The sequence below is a fragment of the Liolophura sinensis genome, chromosome 2, assembly GCF_032854445.1.
Source record: "Liolophura sinensis isolate JHLJ2023 chromosome 2, CUHK_Ljap_v2, whole genome shotgun sequence".
In the NCBI taxonomy this organism is placed as follows: domain Eukaryota; kingdom Metazoa; phylum Mollusca; class Polyplacophora; order Chitonida; family Chitonidae; genus Liolophura; species Liolophura sinensis.
Genome location: NC_088296.1, coordinates 14,040,898 through 14,064,092, shown reverse-complemented (window position 1 = coordinate 14,064,092; position 23,195 = coordinate 14,040,898). Strand labels below are relative to the sequence as shown.

Here is a 23,195-nt window from a genome sequence, read left to right as displayed (position 1 = left end):
TGGTAACTTTTCAAAAATATATTTTATATTTTTAGTATAATATAATAGGCGCTCCTATTTTCAGCATTTAACATATTACACCATTTAAAACCAATGTGACCAATTTGAAACTTCCTATCAAATGTTATCATTTCATTACAATCATTGTTTTGCATACAATATGAGGAAAGACCTTCAGTGATACTCTTGCCGGAATAAAGCTTGCTGTATCCCGGGGATAAAGCTTGCTATACTGGTACAATAGATGTACATATTCTATATAATGGTTCAGGACATAGGTGTCATTTATATAAAGTAATTTTTCTTAAAATGCTTAGATACATCTATATGTGTGTGTGAGTTAAGCAACTAGAAAACAGTTATGACATTGCCGTTGTACGAACCTCCTTAATTAAGTTATCGGAAATAATGTCTTACATAACAGAATTTAATTTTTTCCACATTTTAGGGCCTATTTGCACCTATATTGATAGTTGTGATGGTTTGGTTCTCCTGACAGGGTACTAGCGGAGGGTTTGTCTAATTCAATAACATGAACATCAGCTATACTTCTCAGTTTATTTACTTATTTATTAGCTTGTTGCTAACTCAGTATTTCAGAATGTTTAACTTATACCGTGGCGATCAGATTTTGGTTATTACGTTTAAAATATACAAGGAGGGCTGTATTTGAACGGCATACGTGTTTATTGTCACAAATATCCGTCCACTATTCGTCACGGTCATGTAATCTCCCAGTACAGCTAGAATATTATTTATATCATTTTTTATTATTTATTTGTGTTTTAAAGACACTTTAGGGCCTTCGTGGTTAGTGTGCCAGCGCGGTGCAATGACTCAGGATCCTCTTAACAAAGTGGCTGCTATGAGTCCAGCTGATGCTGGCTTCATGTGGATGGTTGTGGGTTTCCATGCGTCTCTGCCCGGTTTCCTCCCACGATAATGCCGACTGCCGTCGTATAAGCGAAATATTCTTAAGTACGGCGTATAACACCAACCAAATAAATTAAATACAAACATTTTAAAAGGCATAACTTTTTTATTTTTGTGATGTTGCCCCACAGAGATATCGCATATCTCATATATCGTAAGCAAAATCACGCAACTTGAGATGATCAAAAGCGCCGGCATGTTATATCATTTTAATCCAGTCAGGCGTAAGTTACTTCTATAACAAGAGGACTACTGCCACCACTCAAACCCTATTTTGCCTTTTAATCATGTGTGCGTGCGTTTTATATAATTAAAGACAAACAGCAAAGAGAACAAAACCAGAGAAGCGAAGACAGTGTGAAATAATTGGCAAGTTGTCGCACATAACCGATGAAAGACGTCCTCAAGACACAAAATCATGTTGTTTCGCTCTAACAGCATATCCCATGTATCCGGAAGACGTCTTGAGTAAAGTTGATTTATAGAGTTGCCGAGCACGTCCAAAAAGTGGTCTGTGACTTATAGGTCTGTTATCTGTTTCTAAATAACTCGGATTATAAAATATCGTGTCTTTTCTATTAATGCATTGGCGAAAGACCACACACCGGGCGTTACAACTATACTAATATCTGAATAACACAAGCTTTTCCCATGATTTTAATGGTTCATTACTGGACGACACCTACGCGCAAAAAATGTCTGACCAGTTGTGTGACTGGTAGGCAATGGTGCATTTTCCACTGTAAAAATAAAATGACTGACACACTAACCCACAAAGTATCAAAACTTAAGAAATTGCGATTTCCAGAAATTACAAATGCATATGCTTTCGAATTTCCTTTTTTTTTTCTTCACATTCCTATTCTCCTTTGTTATGTGTGACTCACGTGCGTACAGGTGGGTTTGTCCTCCTTATGTCTTCTCCGTTTTCGCAAAATCGCATATATACTCACCTGGTCTCGGGATATAAAATGATATGTCATCCCCAATGTTCAGAACTGCGCCGTCGGGAATGGGTGTGTTCGAAGCTGTGTAACGGAAATGTCCTGTAAGGGTACTGACACTCAGGGTGATTGGAGAAACGCCGTTGCTGAAGATAAAAATACTTATTAACACTCCCAAATATAGGTCTTAATGTAGATAGTTAGGAAATGGCCACACATTACCGCTGAAATGTGGCCTTACGACAGACTACAGGCAATATAAGTAGAATTGTGTAAAAAAAATACATCAATCGAGTTGCAGTTTATTAAACGACACTGTTCTAGAATTACTCAAACTGCTGTGTTCCAACACATTTAACATACAATACCATTAAAACAGTGCAAAATACTCTGCATCGTTGATGCATAGTCCACCAGCACATCGCTGCTTTATGCACGAACGCATTGTAACGAAGATTACCAGTAAAAAGAGTTAAAACAGAGCAGCGAAGACAGTGTGATATAACTGAGATATAGTCTCCTGCCAGTTTACGGCAAATAGGGTTTTAGTGTAACTGTTTATGTAAATGTTTAAAAATTAGTAAATCACACGTCCTCGTGCCTTACCAACATAGTTCATTGGTGCAATCCACACATTTAAATGCACTTATTAACTGGTACATAGAAGTGAAATGTATTTTCAAATGTCAGTAAGGGTATTTTGATATATAAATTTTAATGGTTTTCCACTGATGGTCATTTCCTTCCCCCTTGAAACTCTCAATAATGACTGAATGTGTCTTGCTAACACACACACTTACATCAGGCTGATGGTCACGCCATCCTGGGCTTGACTTCCGGTTTGTTCACAACACAAGGTGAAAGTCTCGTCAAGGAAGGTTCGCAAGTTACTGTTGTACCGCAACTGAAGGGTATAGCACCTCGCGTTATTTGCCTGTTAGATAAATAGAAAGGAAGAATTTAAAGGAATGGATAGTAAAATCATCGACACATTGTTGATAATGGAAGGTTTTATTTTGAATGATATACGGGTTGATGTTGACGAGCCTGCTCGCAAGCTTGGGTGCTTCACAAAAATAGAACCGTCATTTATTTGCCAAATGTCAATCCATTTATACAGAAAGCAAAATTTAGTCGTGGAAAATTAATATTCGACACAAAAATTTAAGATAGCAAAACCTGTAATAACATTTTTATGAATGGTGAAAGAATTTATACAGACTGAAAGGCGCGTTGTCAGTAAATCACACTGTAACGTCACGTAGCTAATACAGACGTGAAATATGATCATTTGCTAATGGCGGCATGCAACATGAAATAGGTACACTACCACACTATGTTAAAAGAAAGGAAACTTGGAACGTGTATAAAAAGCATGTGGAATGCTGACTTCCATCAGTTTACCTCAGTTACAGTTTTATTCTCGATGTCCAAAAAAGGAGATAAATAACAAAATTTCTGTGCCGTGCAGAAGTTGGGAACAGGCCCTAACATCCACAGCTATTTTTTCTTAAGGGCTTGATAAGTTTTTAAGTCAATGTGTCATCTCTAATTCTTGTGAAGCCATAGGGTACGCCATATTAGACAAAAATCCAAACAAAATATCGCATCACGTGTACCCTACGTTCATCAGTCTGTATGGTTTCAATAAGACACAGCAGTGAATAACAGTGGAAAGAGAAGCTTTGTTGAGCTATTTAAATAACTCTCGCTTGATCGATTACCTACTGGCGCTTTCCATGTGAGCGTTTTTGAACTGCAATACCTCTGTTAAACAACTCCACAAAAACATAGATACTGTAACCGAAGCAGTTTTCCAGCGCTTATACTAGCAACAGGCTAGGGAAAGTTCCCTTTAGCACAGGTGGTGGAGCGATAGACTCACTCAGTCGCCTAGAAGATACCTGGCGTCTGTCCAACATCATTGACAACTGTTAACTGATTCTTTTTGCAAGACTGCGTCGTATATTTGTACTTTATATACTTTCTTAGTTCTTTGGTGGTTTGTGTTATGCATCGTTTTGGGGAATTGACATTGCGATTATTGACATGGAAAGCCTTTACTCGTTGACGGCTGGTATGCAAATGTCTGCTTCGACGCATAGATTTGGATGTAAGCGTTGAACTTCTTCAGTGAATCACACAGAATAATTCTTTCACTCCTTATAATACGCTTTTAAAACATTGGCTGGGATTGTTTATCAGAACATATATTCACTTGATCTAGTGTTGATTTTTTTAAATGTGCTGTCGTCGGTTAGAATAGTGACATTGCCACGTGTGTGACATACTGTAGGATTCTTACCCGTGTCTCAATGGCTTCTTGACAGGGAGAACTTGTGAATGCTTCAAGGCCCAGCTGTAGGTTATACTGGTTACCACTCCACGTCTGAGAAAAAGTGGGGGTTTGCCTGCATCTTGGTATGACTTGGCCATTTGGAGAGACGAAATCAAGGTGTCCAGCAAACTGATTGTTCTGCGGTATTATTACGACATCCATTCTGCTTGAACTACACTGCAAAGTTACTGTCAACAGAAAACAACTTTACTCACAGCTGATAATGCCACTAACAGTAAGCATTTTGAAAGTAGTGTCACCTTCCGTTTTGAGCATTTAGAAAGTTTTTAACGGAACACAAAGGTATAATCTTGTCGAAACGGCGCTCCTTCCACTTCCATAATGCTGAAAACAACGTTTTCAGTCCACAACAGGACAAAACAACCACCATTTCGTTACACATGAACAAGATCTCATCACACACAAATTCGATCTTTAACTTGCCATAACATAGTCACTTACAGAGTTTAAATTTCAAAAAATAACAAAATGTTAACTGTAAAACTTCAGCACAGGACAATAATGTTCAGATTTTTGCCGAAAATGCATGGAGCAACGCGAAACTCTATAATCTGACCTGTAACTTGTCCAGTATCGGTAATGGACTTATAAACTTCTGGATTTGATTGACGTAAGTCCCCTCTGATACCGATCAGGTACTAATGATAGAACAACACAGTCTAAATAGTATGGTTCACATGTTGAAATTGCTCAGCACATTGTCTCATACAAGATAACCATTGACAGATTAATGACGTGTTGCAGAAGGGCCGTGACATACCTCTGCACGTGTTGCAGTCCCCCCCGGTCCATCCAGGTAAACAATCACACCTAAAGGCTTGGAAGTTTGAGTAACACGTTGACTGTTGCTGGCAGTTGCACTGAAATGAGTTGCTCGGCTGATAGCCAACTGTTTGAATAAAAATGAAATAAGCACATATACCTTTTTTGTCAACTTCTCTCTAGTGTTCGACACTAACAAACAAGCACAGAAAAACAAACGGATATCGTTACAAACTGCGGGAGTCACAAACGGTAAGGTAATTCAGTAAAAGCACATGAAATTGATAAAGAAGAAAAGCAGAGTAGTGGAGAGTATACACTGACTGCACGGCTCCAATAGTGGAGGCCCACTAGATTAAGGAGAACGTCCCACGACTTCAACTTCACATGGAACATAAATGGAATCGTGCACAGCTTAACATATTATAGCGGTGACAATGTTACAGTCGGCAAAATGGTCACACGTAACCAGTAAATTACAAGCTTCTTTCCAGTTTGGGACCTCCGTGGCTCAGCTGGTTAGCGCACTAGCGCAGCGTAATGACCCAGGAGTCTCTCACCAATGCGGTCGCTGTGAGTTCAAGTCCACCTCATGCTGGCTTCCTCTCCGACCGAAAGTGGGAAGGTCTGCCAGCAACCTGCGGATGGTCGTGGGTTTCCCGCGGGACCTGCCCGGTTTCCACCCACCATAATGCTGGCCGCCGTCGTATAAGTTAAATATTCTTGAGTACGGCGTAAAACACCAATCAAATAAATAAATAAATCTTTTCAGTTTAACTTAGTTTGATTCTATTAACTGTTAGTGTAAATGTTTCAGTAGTTTCAAGCACCATGACTGTGATCTTCGAGGGGTGGAGCACCATGATTAATGTGTTCAAGGGGCGGGACACCATGAGTGTTGTCTTCAAGGGGCGGGGCATCATGACTATTTTCTTGGAGGAGCTGCATAATCAGTCCAAATCGCATTAAAACAAATAGTTATTTACTGTAACGGTGCAGTGCTTGTGTACATATGTGTTTCATCAGCCCACATACAGCGATAATTGTGACGTAATGAAGAAAGAACACAACAGTCCATAGTTTTGAACCGTTTTGTTGCAGGCGGGAAGGAGTTTTACGAGTTACCATTGTCTTGAAGAGTAAACTGGGCACAGTTCCCTGTCATAATCTTTATTACAGTCCATTACGTAATAAATGGAATGCAGTTATAAAAAGACGTAAGACGGTTAAGTTCAAAGAGAAGCGGGTGGTATTGTTTTTGTTTTTTTGGGGGGGGGGTGTGTGGGGGGGGGGCTTCGTGTGGCCTAAATACTTTAACTATTTACAAGCTTAAACATAACATATAATTTTAGAATCAATAATTTCATTATAGAGTTTATGTTTTGTTTCAAAACTTAGTGTTGGAGAGCCCCATACTTAGACTAAAGCAGACTTCTCCCGATGCCAGATTGATGATCTTCTCTTCTATAACCCTGGAAGCGATACTATAAACTCATTTAATACTGAACGTCAAAATGTAAAACTTTGTCACAAAGCTTATTCTTTGTTATTGAAAGCTGACGTTTAGACACATTAATTGTCTTATAAGATTAATAAGGTGGTAAAAATGATAATTTCTTTAGGGCTAAAAAAAAAACTAAAATAAAATCGGATTTCAAACTTGAACTCAGAAATGACAGTGTTTGAATCGGACCGAGAACTTTACAAAGCTACAATACTCTCCTTTGCATTATTATACCATTCGTTTTATGTACTCTATGTGAATGCATTGTGTTCATTATGTAGCGGAGAAATTCTCCTTTAAATTATCTCCAAAGTGTTGACCAACTACATCCAGCTAAGACATATTTCCGAGAGATTTATGTTGACTATATATTTCCAATGTAAAAATTTACTGATATGTAATTAGACTTCAGACCTACATGAGGTGTAAGATTCTATAGTCGTGGATTAAAAGCAAACAGGAGTTGCAAGGCCAGTAACATTTGTGAAGCTGGACAAATAATGGAGAACAACATCAGCTTACATCTTCAGCGGAGTACATTATCGTTGGGGTCTGTTTTCTACAACTGTTTATGGTTTCCTTATCCATGTACTCTTCGTACTAAATATCCCATCGGCCCTTCTTGGTTTCTTCCACCAACAAAACCGGTAGCTATCGACTAAATGAAACATTCTCAATATCTATCCTTTGTACTAAAAGTCCAGATGAATGTTTAACATAGATGAGATAAGTAATACCGCTGAGAGACAGCCCAGGCATGAAATCCTGTTCAAATTTTTATCTCGTCGTCCGTTACCGACTGACATGTCATATACAAATGTAGTTACCTCAGTCGCGGTTTGATAGCAGCTGTTGATAAAAGCATCATGCCGATGTAATACAGATGAATGTTCATACAGCCTGTAGCCCCGGGGTAAGACCAATTAGAAACAGTTATGGCACAACTTACCAGCCCTTTTCCTATCCTGGACGGCCTGTCCTCATTTGCCATAAAATACTTATTATAGAATTTAAGAAACTTAATGTGGCACTCGATGGAGTCTCCATGACGAGCACGTTTTTGCATCAATAACTAGTGACGTCGATTGATGTCATCTCAGTTTTCACCGTACCATAGAACACTTACACGGTATGCTGCAATCACGTCCTAATCCAGTATTACCACAGTTACACTGTCCAGTCTGCGAGTTGCAAACTCCATTTCCGCACGAGTTTGTCGCTCGGCGACAGTCGTACGTGAAAGTGCCAGTGTCAATATTAACGGCCAGTGCTGAAACAAAACAAAAAATGCAAATAGGCTTTAAAAGTACTACTTATTTGCTGTACTACTCACGGTGTATTCAAGAAAAGGTCATGCTTATAGAATTGTATTGTAAACAAACAATAGGCATTATCCTTTTAACTTTCCTGCCTAAAACAGTGTGATCCTTTTGTGAGGAAAACATGCGACTATCAGTTTCTCCCATTACGCTGCAGTGCTTCTAGTCATCTACACAGAGACCAAAAGAGTACAACGCCAGGGCCGATGCTAGGCAGGTAGTGTTCGTCATTTTGAGACTGGCGTATTAACTTAGGAATAAAAATCCATAGTGTACTTCATGTTACACTTTACGAGTTAATCTTGGGGATATTTTGTAGGCGGCATTGAGAAATCCTGTTTTCGACAAGAGTTGTCTGTGTGATCTGGGCCTTATAATGCATTGAAGGTTGTTTCTTACCCGTTGTGATCAACACAGATAGAAAGGCAGCACACACGAAGAACTTCATTGTTCTGAAAGAAAGGAAGATTTGGAGAAACTTTAACCTAAGGACCCCTGAATAGTTCATTTATTTATTTGATATGGGCTTCTCGATTTACACTTGCACAACGGCGGTCAGCAATATGGTTGGAAGAAATCAGGCATAGTCCGCGGGAACCCACAACCATTAGCAGCTTGCTGGTATACTTTCCCACATATGACCGGAGAGAGCTCGCAGTAGGGTGAGGCTCAAGGGTAGTTGTCCTGCGCTAGCAAGTTAACCACTCGGCCACGGGGATCACAGCAGAACAATTCCCAAGGGGCTTCATATCAATTTGTGTAGAAGATAAATATGTCAATCTGAAATTATCTGACGACGTAACAAGTCGACAAAACCAGTATTGCGTGACGCGAAATTCCAACTATTTCGCTTGTTGGCCATTTCTTATCTGGACATTTAAAAGCATGCATTATTTTGTGCTTTATTTGCGTGTGTGGGGTGTCTTACTTTTTTCGCACAGTAAAATTGCCCCAATACGGATATCCTACGAATCCGTCCTATTTCCGTTCTTCATATACTTTCTTATTTCTTCTGTGGTTTGTGTTATACGTCGTTTTGAGAATTAGCCTTGGGATTATTGACCTGGAGCGTCCTAATTGGTTGACGATAGTTTTGGTTGAACTTATTGGTTGAACGTACTTATTGGTTGAATGTCGACGCATACATTATATTATATTGTTTGTCACGTATAGTTCAGTGCTATTGGGGCACTGGTAACAATTCACACTCGACAGGGTTTACGTGGCCATTCCAGTAATCCAGTGTTGGTGGTGGACCACTTGTCTTTCACCAATATGATGTACATTACCCGCATGTGATGTGTGGAAAGTTTGCTAAATGCTAAAGGTCAGTGGTTTAACACGAGAAGTCGTGTTTAATCCACCCCTAACACTCACCACCGAATACTTGACAACATATTCAATGTTGCATAAAGCAACAATCAAATGAATGAATTCCGAGCCTCGGTAGTTTATAAATAAAGCTAACACAAGTTATGCGGATTGACGTCGTACTCAAGGGCTTGCAGATTTAATAGGTATAGGCCTACAGCAAGTTGGGCACTACGTGGGAAGGCCTGCAGCAACCTGCGGAGAGTCGTGTTCCCCCCCCCCACCTCCAACACCGGGGTATTGCCCGGCTTCCTCCCACCATAATGCTGGCCGCCGCCGTATAAGTGAAATATTCTTGAGTATGGCGTAAAGCACCAATCAAATAAATCAATCAATAAATAAATAAATAAAAACAAATTATGGCCAATAAAAGAGTGTTATTGAAAGATATGAAGTTATTAAAATACAGTTTTCAGTCTTGTGTCTAAGAATAACTGTTTCTTGTTTTGTATTGTCCCTTTTAGATATGATACACGTAAACAGACTTCTTCAACATATCCTTTATAGTGATGTAAAACATTGGCCACATGCCGACAAAGAAGGGCAGTTCGGAATAAGCGGTTTATCCTCTCGTACAAAGCTGTTCAAAACCAGTTATGGAAAATAATTTTATCTCACCGCATTTCGGTTTCCTGAAGCATGCCCAAAAACATGCTGATCATAACAAAACTGTTAGCACTATCTATACATCTTCATGTCACACGATTCTCTAGTTATGGGGAAAAAACCTTTAAGAAAACCTGGCGCTTATTTGACTCAATTCAGATGAAAGTATATTGAGATGGATAATGATGAATATTTTAGTCAAACTGGTCTGCCCAGTTTTTAATTCTTCGAATGGACTAATATTAGAACACCATAATACACAAGCACTTGGCGGACTGCTATAAATTTAGAACTTGACAGGTAATATAAAGAGTTGAAGTCAACATTTCTCCCCTTTTGTCGCGCATTGTGCACGCTGTCAACAGATTAGGCGGCCCATTTTTTGGCATACAGAAGATTCTCGATTTAAAGTTTGAAATGTCTTTGTGGACTGAGTTTCTTTAAGACCAGACAACTATTACCTAATGCATTGAAATTCAACAATGCGCTTCACAAAGTAGCGTAGTCATGTGTACTGAACGTATCTCATGAAACGTCAAAGATCTATACATGGTTGACGTCTGTGCGTCCAAACAGACATTTGTATACCAGCCATCAAACGAATGGGAAGAGTAAAATCAGAGCAGAGACGACAGTGTAACAGATGACAAATGGTAACACATAACCGGTGAAATACAATCTATTGTCTTTACCTCAGTTGGGTTTTCATTCTAAGTGTTCAAGTAAATGCTCAAATAGTAGCAAATTACACGCCCCTACAAGTAGCAAATTACACGCCCCCTACAAGTTGCAAAGTACACGCCCCTTACAAGTAGCAAAGTACATGCCCCTTGCTTGAATATACAAAATGTGCGACGTATATTTGAAAAGTAAGGTTAGTTTTTACTGGATGTATTTATATTTAATGCATCAGTGATGAAACTATTTAACCTTTTCCAGATGTTATTTACAAAGTTACTGTGCATTTTAAATCGGACATGAGTCCGCCTGTGTAGTGAACATTAGGGTTATAGCTATGTAGCCACGGCTGTGACACTTAACATATACTTGGGTCTATACACGAATACATTTGGAATTGAAAAGGTTTTCAATGGAGATATTCTGAAAATTGTGACTACCAATGATTCTGTTCTGAACAGTTTTTGTTACCTAAAATCTAGTGTACAAGTTATTAATATTAAGTTTATAGACATGGCTGCATTTTTATCCAGTTCTGCTTAAACCATGGTGCTAGGAGTTACGTAATTTGCTGCTTTTTAAGCGTTTTCATGAACGGTAAAATCCTATATCTGGTAAACTTACAGGAGGCCTCATGTCATTCCGTCATGCATAAAATGTATATGGCGCCCACAGAGATAGAGACAAGAAAAAAAAGTATAGCTCTCTTTTCCCTTTTTCTTCTGTGACGGTGGTCAGGTATCTGTTGGTGTTACAAAAATGTTCATACCTTTTTCGTTTTGACTTATCTTGCGTTTTTGATCTTATCCCAGAAATGCAATTTTAACAGAAACCGGGTGTAGTTTGATGTATGTCGAGCTCTAAAAACTGAACAAAACGTAAGTACTTAACCAATGACTGGACAATAAATATTCAAGTATTGATTTACTGTTATCCATGTTTAATGCCATTGTTTACATTTTCCTGATATTCTATGGCTACAGTGCAAAGGTCATGAGTGAAAACGGGAGAAAACCGACGACCTATGCTAAATACTTGAAAGACTTCGTGATTGAAAGCCGCGGCTGATTCAGCGACAGTATCGATAAATCCGTGACGTCATTTCTTTCCAGCCAGTGTAAAATTAAATTCCAGAAAAAGTAATATTTTTCGTTTGCTGAGACAAAAAAATGTGTCTGACATGCATGCAATTAATAGGTATTTTGAGCGACTCAGAGCTTTCTTAAATGATCGTGGTCAACACATCAGTTAGAGCTAAATTGAGGTTAGAGAAAATGATTATGAAATTATGTTATTATGAAGGACAATGTCCAACTTACCTAGGTGTGAATGTGCGTCAGAACGAAATGCAGCATTTTAAACAGGTTTTAAACGCTTAAATTAGTTATTTACTTATTCGCATTGCGAGGGGCCTCCGTGGCTCAGTCGGTTAGCGCGCTAGCGCAGCGTAGTGACCCAGAAGCCTCTCACCAATGCGGTCGCTGTGAGTTCAAGACCAGCTTATGCTGGCTTCCTCTCCGGCCGTACGTGGGAAGGTCTGCCAGCAACCTGCGGATGGTCGTTGGTTTCCCCCGGGCTCCGCCCGGTTTCCACCCACCATAATGCTGGCCGCCGTCTTATAAATGAAATATTCTTGAGTACGGCGTAAAACACCAATCAAATAAATAAATGAAATAAATCAATCAAAAGCAAGTTTCAAGCTGGACAATGGGCGTGGAGAGTTATTTTTTTACTGTGGCTGCACCAACAAGCGGTGAGAACAAATCCCACACCGTAACACAGCCTACACTACTGTCTCTGCGAATAGACTACATGACTTTAATTAGCTAACATCCATCTGTCTCTAAATCCACACCGCCGTAAGATCATACACTACAGGAGACAAAATGAAATTCATTTATGAAGGATATATCGTACTAAAACGTGTAAACAATTTGACATATGGTGGTGTCAGTAACAGGGTTTACAGTTAAGTCGATAGCAGTTTAGGTTACTGGTGTCGTCCTCCGCCAAAACATGTTAATCCGCATGCCACTGATTTTTGAAAAATTAAGTCGTCGCCCAAGGCAATGTTCTTGCCGTCGAAACCGAGCTTGTTGACTTTAACATTATGAATTAGAAAGAGTGTTCTAACTTAATTTTCCTTGCAATAATACAGACTTCAAACATAGTCCGTGCGTTGCTTGTGTTGTTACGTGTCACTGACTAAGGCCAATTTTTGTAGCGAGTATGACTGATTTTACAGAGAGCTGAATATAGGCGACTCTCGAAAAGACAAATACTATAATAGTATATTTGCACTAGAATCTGGTATTTGCAAATACGATTTTAGGCTCTTTCGTCTGATTTTGGTATAATATTTACGTTTTCTTCTTCTTTTTAAAAAATATTTCACCTACCTTAACTGTAGAGCAACAGCGAGGACTTCGTCAGTGTCTGTTTCTCTGGCGTCAACTGGGTCTATCTCATGATCACCTGCTATTATATTGTGGCGACATGAATATTTTGCCAAAATACACGCCTAGATGGAAAATGACAAGTAAATATTCTTTATGTAACATCTTATATTATGCTAAGTGGGTCTACTTTCACAGAGAAGAGACTTTTGACACGCCAAAAAGCAAAATATACATCTTTTTTGATTTGAAATTATGTATGCGTTCTCGCCACCACCTAGTCACGACAGCCAAATCGGTGCTTTTGAATCAAAACTGCGTTATTTCGATGGACTGAGTGAAAGCAATGTTTTCGCTTTCAGTCATGACATTAACATAACAAATGCTGACACTGCATTTGTCGTTAAAAGCAAATTCAGATTTCTCATCTACTAGAAATGTGTGTGGAAGGAGAGGTCTGAATGACCGATGATGTTATGATTTCAGTTGTATCTCTCCTCTTCGTGAAATAAATCTAAAAATCCTTGCACCAAAATTTTTTTTTAAATAATTTTTCCATTGATGTTCAACGCAGTACTCAAGCATTTGTCCTTTGTTCGATTTTTTATGAGTTTAAGAGTGAAGCAAAACGGGAGAGCCCGAAGTAAACGACCGCCCTTCCTCGGGTAACTTACAAATCTCGTTTACGTAAAGCCACAGCCGACATGTACACATCCTTACCGAACTTAAACCAATAGCAGCACGTGTTCTCTGAACACGCCGTGTTCTGTTTCCTTTCAAATGTTCTCTATGTCCAGCTACCTCTAACATTACGCCCATATGCTCACTAATGAAATTGCTTTACAACATAACGAGACAAGCACTATACGTTGATATGTTGAATGTCCATATTACTGGAAATGAAAGGCGAAAATACTGTGTGTAATTTATAACAATAAATTCCACAACTACTGAAGTCGTCTTCGGCCAGGGAAGTCCAAAGAAGCAAAACAAAAAGTGTCTATGAAGGCATACCTGGTATAACGCTTGTGATGTGTCAAGTAGCCGGAGGCGCCTTTCACGCGCTTTTGTTCTAACTGAAGCTTTGAGTGGAAGCCAAGGTTGTCATTTTGGATTTTTTTTTTATTTATTTATTTGATTATTTATTTTATTTAGTCTTTTATAATGTGTTAGTGACAGTGTTTTCATAAATAGTTTTAGGTTGGTCATGCAGAGGGATCACAGTCAAAATGAGAGAGAAAACTTCTACGTACATAATATTAAGAGGAATTCGATGCAAATTTTCACTGATTAACCGGGTCTTTGGAAATTTAACTTTGAATTTTGTTTTACCAGATGACGGTATCAACACCGTTTTGATCAGTGAAGTTAAATAAATTGAAAATATGACTGCATATCATATTACCTAATTCTGCTTAATCCATGGTGCAAGAGGGAGTGCAGGTTGTTTATATGTATGCATTTATATGAGCAGCTAGAAATAAACACTTCCTGAGAAATATTGACAAGGTACCTGATTCACCATATACTTGTGACCATTTGCCAATCACCGTCGCTCCATGCTTCTACAGTATTTTGCTCTCCTTGCTTTATGGTTCTTTATTACAAGCCCAGTTTCCATCACTGCCACAAGGAGATAAATAAATTCTCATATGGTTGAGATTTACATCTGAGCGTGGTTCCAACTGGGTGAGATTTAAATCAGAGCGTGGTTTCCATATGGTTGAGATTTACATCTGAGCGTGCTTTCAATATGGTTGAGATTTGCACGAGGCCGTGGTTCCCATATGGTTGAGATTTACTTCAGGGCGTTGTTTCTTTGCAAGGTGCTCTGGAGACGCTGGCAGATATTTGAATGTAGCCAGTCAAATGGAAGACCTCATTGACCAGAATTAGCATTTGAAAGACGTATTGTGTATACTGATATCATCCAAATGACTTTCCATGTGAATTTAGGCTTCCCTACGTTCGCAATATACAAACAATCTCAATACTCTAACACAACCGTGTTTACAACACCCTCTTACAAAATATACGCCCATCCTTGGCACGTAGTCTTTTTTACTGATGATTGAAAAGTTGGCAAAAGGATTCGAGGGCAGAAATTACTTTTTTTGTAACGTAATACTGCCTGTAAACTGTGTAATATGTAAATCCAATGCCTTTTGTAATCTGAACACAGTTTAGTGTGAGAGCGATGAAATCATCATGGACTTAGGTGAAGTGATGAAATCATGATGGACTTAGGTGATGTGATGAAATCATCATGGGCTTAGGTGATCTGATGAAATCATTATGGACTTAGGTGATGTGATGAAATCATTATGGACTTAGGTGATGTGATGAAATCATCATGGCTTAGTTGATGTGATGAAATGTGATGAAATCATCATGGGCTTAGGTGATGTGATGAAATCATCATGGGCTTAGGTGATGTGATGAAATTATCATGGGCTTAGGTGATGTGATGAAGTCATCATGGACTTAGGTGATGTGATAAAATCACCATGGGCTTAGTTGATGTGATGAAATGTGATGAAATCATCATGGGCTTAGATGATGTGATGAAATCATCATGGGCTTAGGTGATCTGATGAAATCATCATGGGCTTAGGTGATGTAATGAAATCATCATGGGCTTAGGTGATGTAGTGAAATTATCATGGGCTTAGGTGATGTGATGAAATCATCATAGACTTAGGTGATGTGATGAAATCACCATGGATATAGGTGATGTGATGAAATTGCCATGGGCTTAGTTGATGTGATGAAATGTGATGAAATCATCATGGGCTTAAGTGATGTGATGAAATTATCATGGACTTTGGTGATGTGATGAAATCATCATGGGCTTAGGTGATTAATAAAATCATCATGGACTTAGGTGATGTGATGAAATCATCATAGGCTTGGGTGATGTGATGAAATCATCATGGGCTTAGGTGATGTGATGAAAGGTGATGGAATCATCATGGGCTTAGGTGATGTGATGAAATCATCATGGACTTAGGTGATGTGATGAAATCATCATGGACTTAGTTGATATTATTCAGTTCCCCTTTGAACTCTTTCTCTTGTTATACATATGCATATGTCATGCATGAAGAAACAGGGTTTGCAGCAGTGGGATGGACTTCGTCAATTTGAGAGTTGGCGAAAGCGTCATATATATGTAGATGCATTTGTCCAAATACTTTATTTTTTCTGCATATGATTTGGTTCAGAATAAATATCAAAGTTTGTATTTAGAAACTGTAATCCTCGTTTAAATAAATAGACGTAAATTACACGCAGCGGATTTGATATAAATAAAAGTGCAATATTGAGAACTGCAATATTGTAAACGTTACTGTATGGTCCAGGTTTACTATAAATACTGTGTTGTGCTCACATTTACTAAAGAATAACTTAGAAAACAAGGATAAAGGACTAGGCCCCGGGGATGGCTTTGTGAAACTTTTTTTGTTAAGCCCATGTTATAGTAAATGTAATCACAAAAAGTTGTTTAACACGTCTGGCGGGTCAAATGATATAATAGAACTTTTTATCTTCAGCGACAAAAGAGTTCACTCTCGAATCTTCTCTAATCGTCCATAACATTGGCATGGAATGGATCATGATACAATACACATGTGCTGAAGTCATCGAGTGCTCCAGGTTGTCGATCAGTGTGTCAAGAGAACAGTGTACGTAAAAACGGGGGGAAACATGTTATATTTTAAAGAATGTTTTTAAGTCAGTTATTTAAAATGTTGCTCTCTACAACGACCATAAACTGTCATTTGAGCACAAGTGAGGTTAAAAGGAATGCTAAAAGAACCAAGCCCCAGATATCCTTTTATCACTAGTGAACTTCGTGCAAGACCACTCGAGGGAATGTGACAAAAACAACAGAATGAGCGAAATGTAAAAAAAAATATCTGAAAGTGAGATTAAGCCCAAGTTACCAGTGAAACCATGAAACTGCTTGTCTGTATCATATGTGCACCCTTGGGGCAGAATACATTTTGTTGGAGGAAGAAGGTGTTATTCCCTACGTAAGCCTATTCGGTATAGATGTAACTTGACCAGTGAGATGACGGCTTGAATCTAGAGATTTCTGCAGGCCAGCCTAATGACCGGTATAAAAACCAGGACAGGATTACAGTATTAATTTAATTAAGGACGTGAAGCATAGAGAGTAAAGCAGAACAGCGACGACAGTGTGATAGCTTGTTAACTAGACAAGGCATTGCTTAAGGATTTATGCATTCTTGTTTTGTTGTCACGGCGTTTCGATGCAGATACTAGCTTCGTTATCAAGTACAAGTATAATGGGGACCTCCGTGGCTCAGTCGGTTAGCGCGCTAGCGCAGCGTAGTGACCCAGAAGCCTCTCACTAATGCGATCGCTGTGAGTTCAAGTGCAGTTCATAATGGCTTCCTCTCCGGCCGTTCGGGGGGAAGGTCTGCAGCAATCTGCGGATGGTCGTGAGTTTCCCACGGGTTCTGCCCGGCTTCGACCCACCAATAATACTGGCCGCTGTCGTACAAGTGAAGTATTTTTGAGTACGGCGTAAAACACCAATCAAATAAATAAATAAATAAATACAAGTATGATAGCTGGCAAATGACTACACGTAACCGGTGAAATACAGCCTCTTGTCAGTTTACCTCAGTCAGGCTTTTATTCAAACAGTTTATGTAAATGCATAAATAGTATTAATTTACACGCCCCCTAGCATCATGGCTTAAGCAGAATTAGGGCCTTGATGATAATTGCAATTTATTGCAATTTATTTGACGTCACTGGTCTAAAATCACTCAAAATCCCTTAGATCGATAATTAATGACACAAATATAGTATGTCTAGAAAACTTAGAGCTAGGACTTCCTAAATGCGCTGATTTTGGTGCAGTAGTTTTCCCGTAAACGCCATTTGCAGGTACCTGGGTACTTCTATTCCGGGTTTTCCTGTACTCCGAGTTTTCCTGTACTCCGGGTTTTCCTGTACTCCAGGCTTTCATTCCGGTCATTAGCTGTCCCCTTTTCTTTCCTCCCTGAGTCATTCCACCAATTCAAGCATGTTTTTAGCCGTAGGCGATCAAACCCTGACCAGCGAGGTTTAGAGGATCAAATCTCGCTGCCGCTGGTTCGTCTGGGGCTTTTTTTTCTCCTGGCTGATTAACGGGTTTTCTCCCTCAATAAACTTAATAGCTATTGTATCATTGAAAAGTGATCTTGAGCATATCTTTGTATTTGTCTGTTTTGTATTACAATGAAAAAAAAAATTATGTGTAGGCTAGGTTCTTGAGATCATATTTTACTCCCGCCCCCCCCCCCCCCCCCCACCAAGTTCACATTATTTGCGTGTTAAAATTCATTAAAATTTATTACATGGATCCTAATGTAATTTACTAGGGTTCGACATTTTGCAGAAAACACGTTTGTAAATGTTCTGTAAGCAAACAGGTGAGATTCTCGTGAAGAAAATGAAGTGCCACCGAATCACGTGCTACATGTAGATGCGCTCTAGATAGACCACCCTGTTTGATCCTACGTTAAATTCTTTTTATGGGGCATCCAAAATTCTGAAAAATAAATGATAATAGTTTTCATTTGATATTTTGTACTGTATATTACTCCATAATACTTCACGTATACCACTGTGGTCTGCTTTGTGGAGGTACATGTAACTGCGAGTGACCATACAATGTGCACATAAGAATTGATCGACGTAAAGCGGTACATGATCCATCAAATGCTGGATTTGAGCGCACGATGCTAGCACGGCTAACAGTTGGAAATGTGCCATTCCAGAGCACTCGGTCAACGATGCATGTAACCTATAAAGTAAGTAAAATAGAACAAAAGATGTGATGGCGAGGAATATTTATTTAAAATATAACATCTTAATTCAACGATATACACACATATGTTCCTGTAATTTACGAGACATATACCATGAATGATCAACATTGCCAAAATATTATGTTGGTTATATTAAGCGGAAAATATAATAGACATTAACAATACAAAGACATAATCACATAAGACGTCGGTGAAGAGAAAATAAAGAACACATAAATATATACAATAATGACACAACAATGACACAATAATAACACCCATATAATGGGTGTGTCCAATAACACACAAAAGTTGGGATCAAGAAAAATAAAATTGCGAAAATAATGCACTTCCGACTGAACTCATTACGACAATTTACCCGAATATTTTGTTTTTTATTCTGTGAATCAATTCAATTAAATTTTAAAATATTTTAAAACCACATACACACACAAATTTGTTAATGGCTGAACTTCTTTCAGTCTTTCAGAGCATGGGTATGATACACAAACGCCATTACACGTTTTTCACAAGCACTTAGCAAAAACTGCACTCGGTAGCCTGGTATAACGGAAGTGATTACTCACTGCATACACAGGCTACACAAAGGTCATGCGCAGTGGCGAGTCCCCTTTATAATAACCAAAAGCATTAGTGTTAGAAGATAAAAAATCAAATGGCACTAATTTGTAAGGTGAAAATTGTGGTTTTGTAAAAACACGATTAATTTGGTTAAATAAACTTATAGTAGTTTGGTGAATCAAAATGATTTGTGGACCAGATGGGGGACACTGCAGACTTGAAAGAAGCTAGCTCACTGTTTCTATAAAGTTGAGCTCGTAAAACAGCCAGGTAATTCACACGCAATCCAGTGTAACCGCCGAGAATAAAGTTTTTGTAAAGCTTGGAACCGGCTAATGTAGGCTGGATATACTGTGTAACCACGCCCTTTATCACTCACAAACTTGGAGCCGTATGCCCGTGTAATTGTATACGTGAATTTTACAATAATGCTTTTTGTTTTTTTGCATAAGGAATTATCTAAGGATATTTATGTTGGTAAATTGTGAGTCATATGATGACAGAATATAATACAATGTAAGATAAATAAACAAATCTACAATGTGAACAAAAACATCCCTCTTATATTACAATAAAATGTATCAAACAATCCCTCCTATATTACAATAAAATGTATCAAACAAGTTATTGAGCTTCATGTGTATCCACACTGTTTAAGGACCAATATCACAAACTGTGGTAGAATCTAAGAAGATATATACGCCATATATAACGCTTAAGACACTCATCTGGACAGAAATCAGCTTGGCTTTTATATTTCACGATATCAAAAGGCTTTCCAACTCATCCAGCAGAAGGAAGGCTGAGGGTTAAAGTTGTTTTAACACAACAGTGAACTGTGCATTATTTGTTTTTTGTTTGTTTGTTTATTTGTTTGTTTTTTTTTAGCGGATGTCACAAAGTAAACATTAGCCCATTGCTGTGAGATAAAATGAATATATGCGAAAATGAATATGTAACTCGACACGGTATTCTTAGGCTCAACTGAATGTAGATGAGTTAAGAAAGCAGAGTAATGCCCCTTTATGACACAACACTACGTCTTACCATCCCGCTATTGCAAAGAAAGTTCAGGTTGAAACGATAAGCTGGAACAGAATTCAGTCATAAGAACGCACACGATCGGACTACAATTTCCATCCCCACACCCCCAACCCAAAAAGACCCACCCAGCCGAACACCCATTCACCTACGTCACCAAACACCACACATACTGCTAACACCACAATCAGCACTTCCATCACTGTGTTAGTCAGCACTTCCTTCACTGTGTTAATAAACACTTCCTTCACTGTGTTAATAAACACTTCCTTCACTGTGGTAATCAGCACTTCCTTCACTGTGGTAATCAGCACTTCCTTCACTGTGGTAATAAACACTTCCTTCACTGTGTTAGTCAGCACTTCCTTCACTGTGTTAATAAACACTTCCTTCACTGTGGTAATCAGCACTTCCTTCACTGTGGTAATTAGCACTTCCTTCACTGTGGTAATAAACACTTCCTTCACTGTGTTAGTCAGCACTTCCTTCACTGTGTTAGTCAGCACTTCCTTCACTGTGGTAATCATCACTTCTTTCCCTGTGTTAATAAACGCTTCCTTCACTGTGGTAATCATCACAGAAAAGGCACGGAGTTGTGGAATTACATACACAGGAAAAAGTCCTGAATTTTATCATAATCTTTTAAAATAAGACACTTTACGTGCCATAACAGAGTTTATGGATTAGCCTGACTGAAATAAACATTATAGTGAACATTGCAAATGTAACCACTATTGAAATATTGTTTCATTAAATGTTGCCATTATTCCAATAAGGATAACAATGTAACAATGTAATAAAATAATCGTCTCGATAAGCGTAACAGTTATTACGCTGATTACAATTATGTCAAAAAGGGTGCTTTATTTCAGTAAGAGTCGTAACATTGCAAACATGCATATATACCCTAGCCAAAATCAACTGTACATGTCAATAAACAATAAAACGAGACTGTCCACCATCGGGTAGTTACAATCCAGATTTATTCGTCTACAAGACATTTGTGTAACAAGACATCAGTCAGTTAACATGTAAAAAAAATCACCGCATTGTAGCATAGACAACATGCATAATAGTGGGTTTTCAAACACGATAACGTTGTAATTTTAGTCATCTAGATTTCAAAATTTGAGGAAAACTTGATGAGGTAAAAGATATGGTCACGGACTTCTGACAAAAATACATGGACTCTTTTGTGAATCTGAGGTCACATGACGTTAGGAATCAACAGACATGCTAACTGTGTGATTTATTGAAATGGCATAGAGAATTCAGCCAGATCACCTAGTATAAAAGATTATTTTATTTCCCATGATTCCTCGCATCTATCATATTATACCATAAAACAAATAGCACCACAACTGGGTCGACTTTTGCAGTCGGGGCTGCGAAATTTAACGTTTTCTCAACTGTTTTTTTGGGGTTTTTTTTACAAATCACGTGACCTTATTGAGTCGCAATGTAGACGTTGTTTCTCCCAAAAAATAATAATAATAAAGAAAAATTAATTAACGAAAATGACCAAAAACGTCATGCAGGATAAAAAGGGGTAAAACTGCAGGGCGTGTGGCATCGAGAAGACTTACATACCAGATCACCCGAACAGTTCACGTCATGTCTTGAATATATATGTGATCAGAGTGTTGCACGAGTGTAATGTGCACCTTGGTGAAATTGTCGCACAAAAATGCGTGACGTGAAGAAGATGGAAAAATATCACGTAGAACTCCTTGACTACACAAGGGTTCATCAGAATCAACTAGGGCCGACATCACATATAGGTGTTTTCACAAGTCATTGCTTAACGCTTTATCGGTATTCTTAGTTTAAAACTTCTGTGATTTAAGATTTTTTAAATTCACATATACCATAGCGCCCAGTACGTTAAAATGTTTAACTTCTTGCGCTCAAAGGCAAACGTTAGTGTCCCATTTTATACGTTTGACCTTAAAAATCTGATCCAATGAATTCGGCTCCATCACAAATGTAGACAGAATATGCAGCCCCTGAGAAAAAGGTAAAGGGAGACAATTCAGTCCCTTGACTTACACGGCAGCTATGACCTTATAATGGGGCCGCGATCGCTCGAGTTGCTGTACGCCGGATGCACTTCCTCCACGGTGCGGACTACATCTCCACCAGGCATCACCCGTTTGCGGATAACTATCGTGTCGTATTGACGACGACGGCGTGCCATTTTGAAGCACAGGTAAATGGCACATATCAGAGTGAGCAGAGCGAATGCGGCGAGAACAGCGAGCACGATGTAGAAGTACATCATGTTACACTCAACATCCCTACCTGAAATATAACGTGTTATACTGGTGAGTAAGGAAAAGAACAGAACAGAACAGAACATACATATGAGTTAAATACGTGCAAAAATTATAAAGAAAAAAAAAGCCCACAAAAACAAGCACATGCATAAATTATTTATATACTTGTTTATTTATTTAACGTAAGAATATTTCACTTAAACCAAGGCGGACACAATTATGGTGCAAAGAAGCTGAAAAAAATAGGGGGAAATCCACTACGGCTACCTTTGGCACAAATGTACAACGTACAAGAGCCGTAATGTAAATGGAAATAACGGAAGCAATGTACAAATACCAAACTAAAAAAGTAAATAATGGCAAAAAATGAGACTGATGTTTATTTATTTATTTTTAAGACTGTTGTTCAAATTAAGTCACCAAGGCAGGCATCGCATTTGTTAGTAAAGCAAGCCTGAATGATACACTTGTCATACACAGGTCTGAATCACGAAAACACGTACTCATCACGAGTGAATTATGGTGTACACGTTTTGTAATAAAAAAAAATTGGCCATTTTTAAATAACGAAGGCATCATTTAAAAGGCCATTAGAG

General features: G+C 38.5%; 1 protein-coding gene across 2 annotated transcripts in view; it reads right to left on the bottom strand.

Moving 5' to 3' along the window:
- Positions 1 to 20,147: 20,147 nt before the first annotated feature.
- LOC135462766 (EGF-like domain-containing protein 1) overlaps positions 20,148 to 23,195 on the bottom strand; it is a 28,743-nt gene continuing 25,695 nt past the window's right edge. Inside the window, exons 10-11 of one of the 2 annotated variants that reach the window (XM_064740010.1) lie at positions 22,373 to 22,624; positions 20,148 to 20,861 (exon numbers count right to left, since the gene is read on the bottom strand). In XM_064740010.1, coding sequence (XP_064596080.1) covers positions 22,380 to 22,624 — 245 coding nt within the window. In that variant the 3' untranslated portion in view covers positions 20,148 to 20,861; positions 22,373 to 22,379. Of the gene's footprint in view, positions 22,625 to 23,195 lie in introns of both variants that reach the window. The other variant, XM_064740009.1, reaches the window with a different exon arrangement.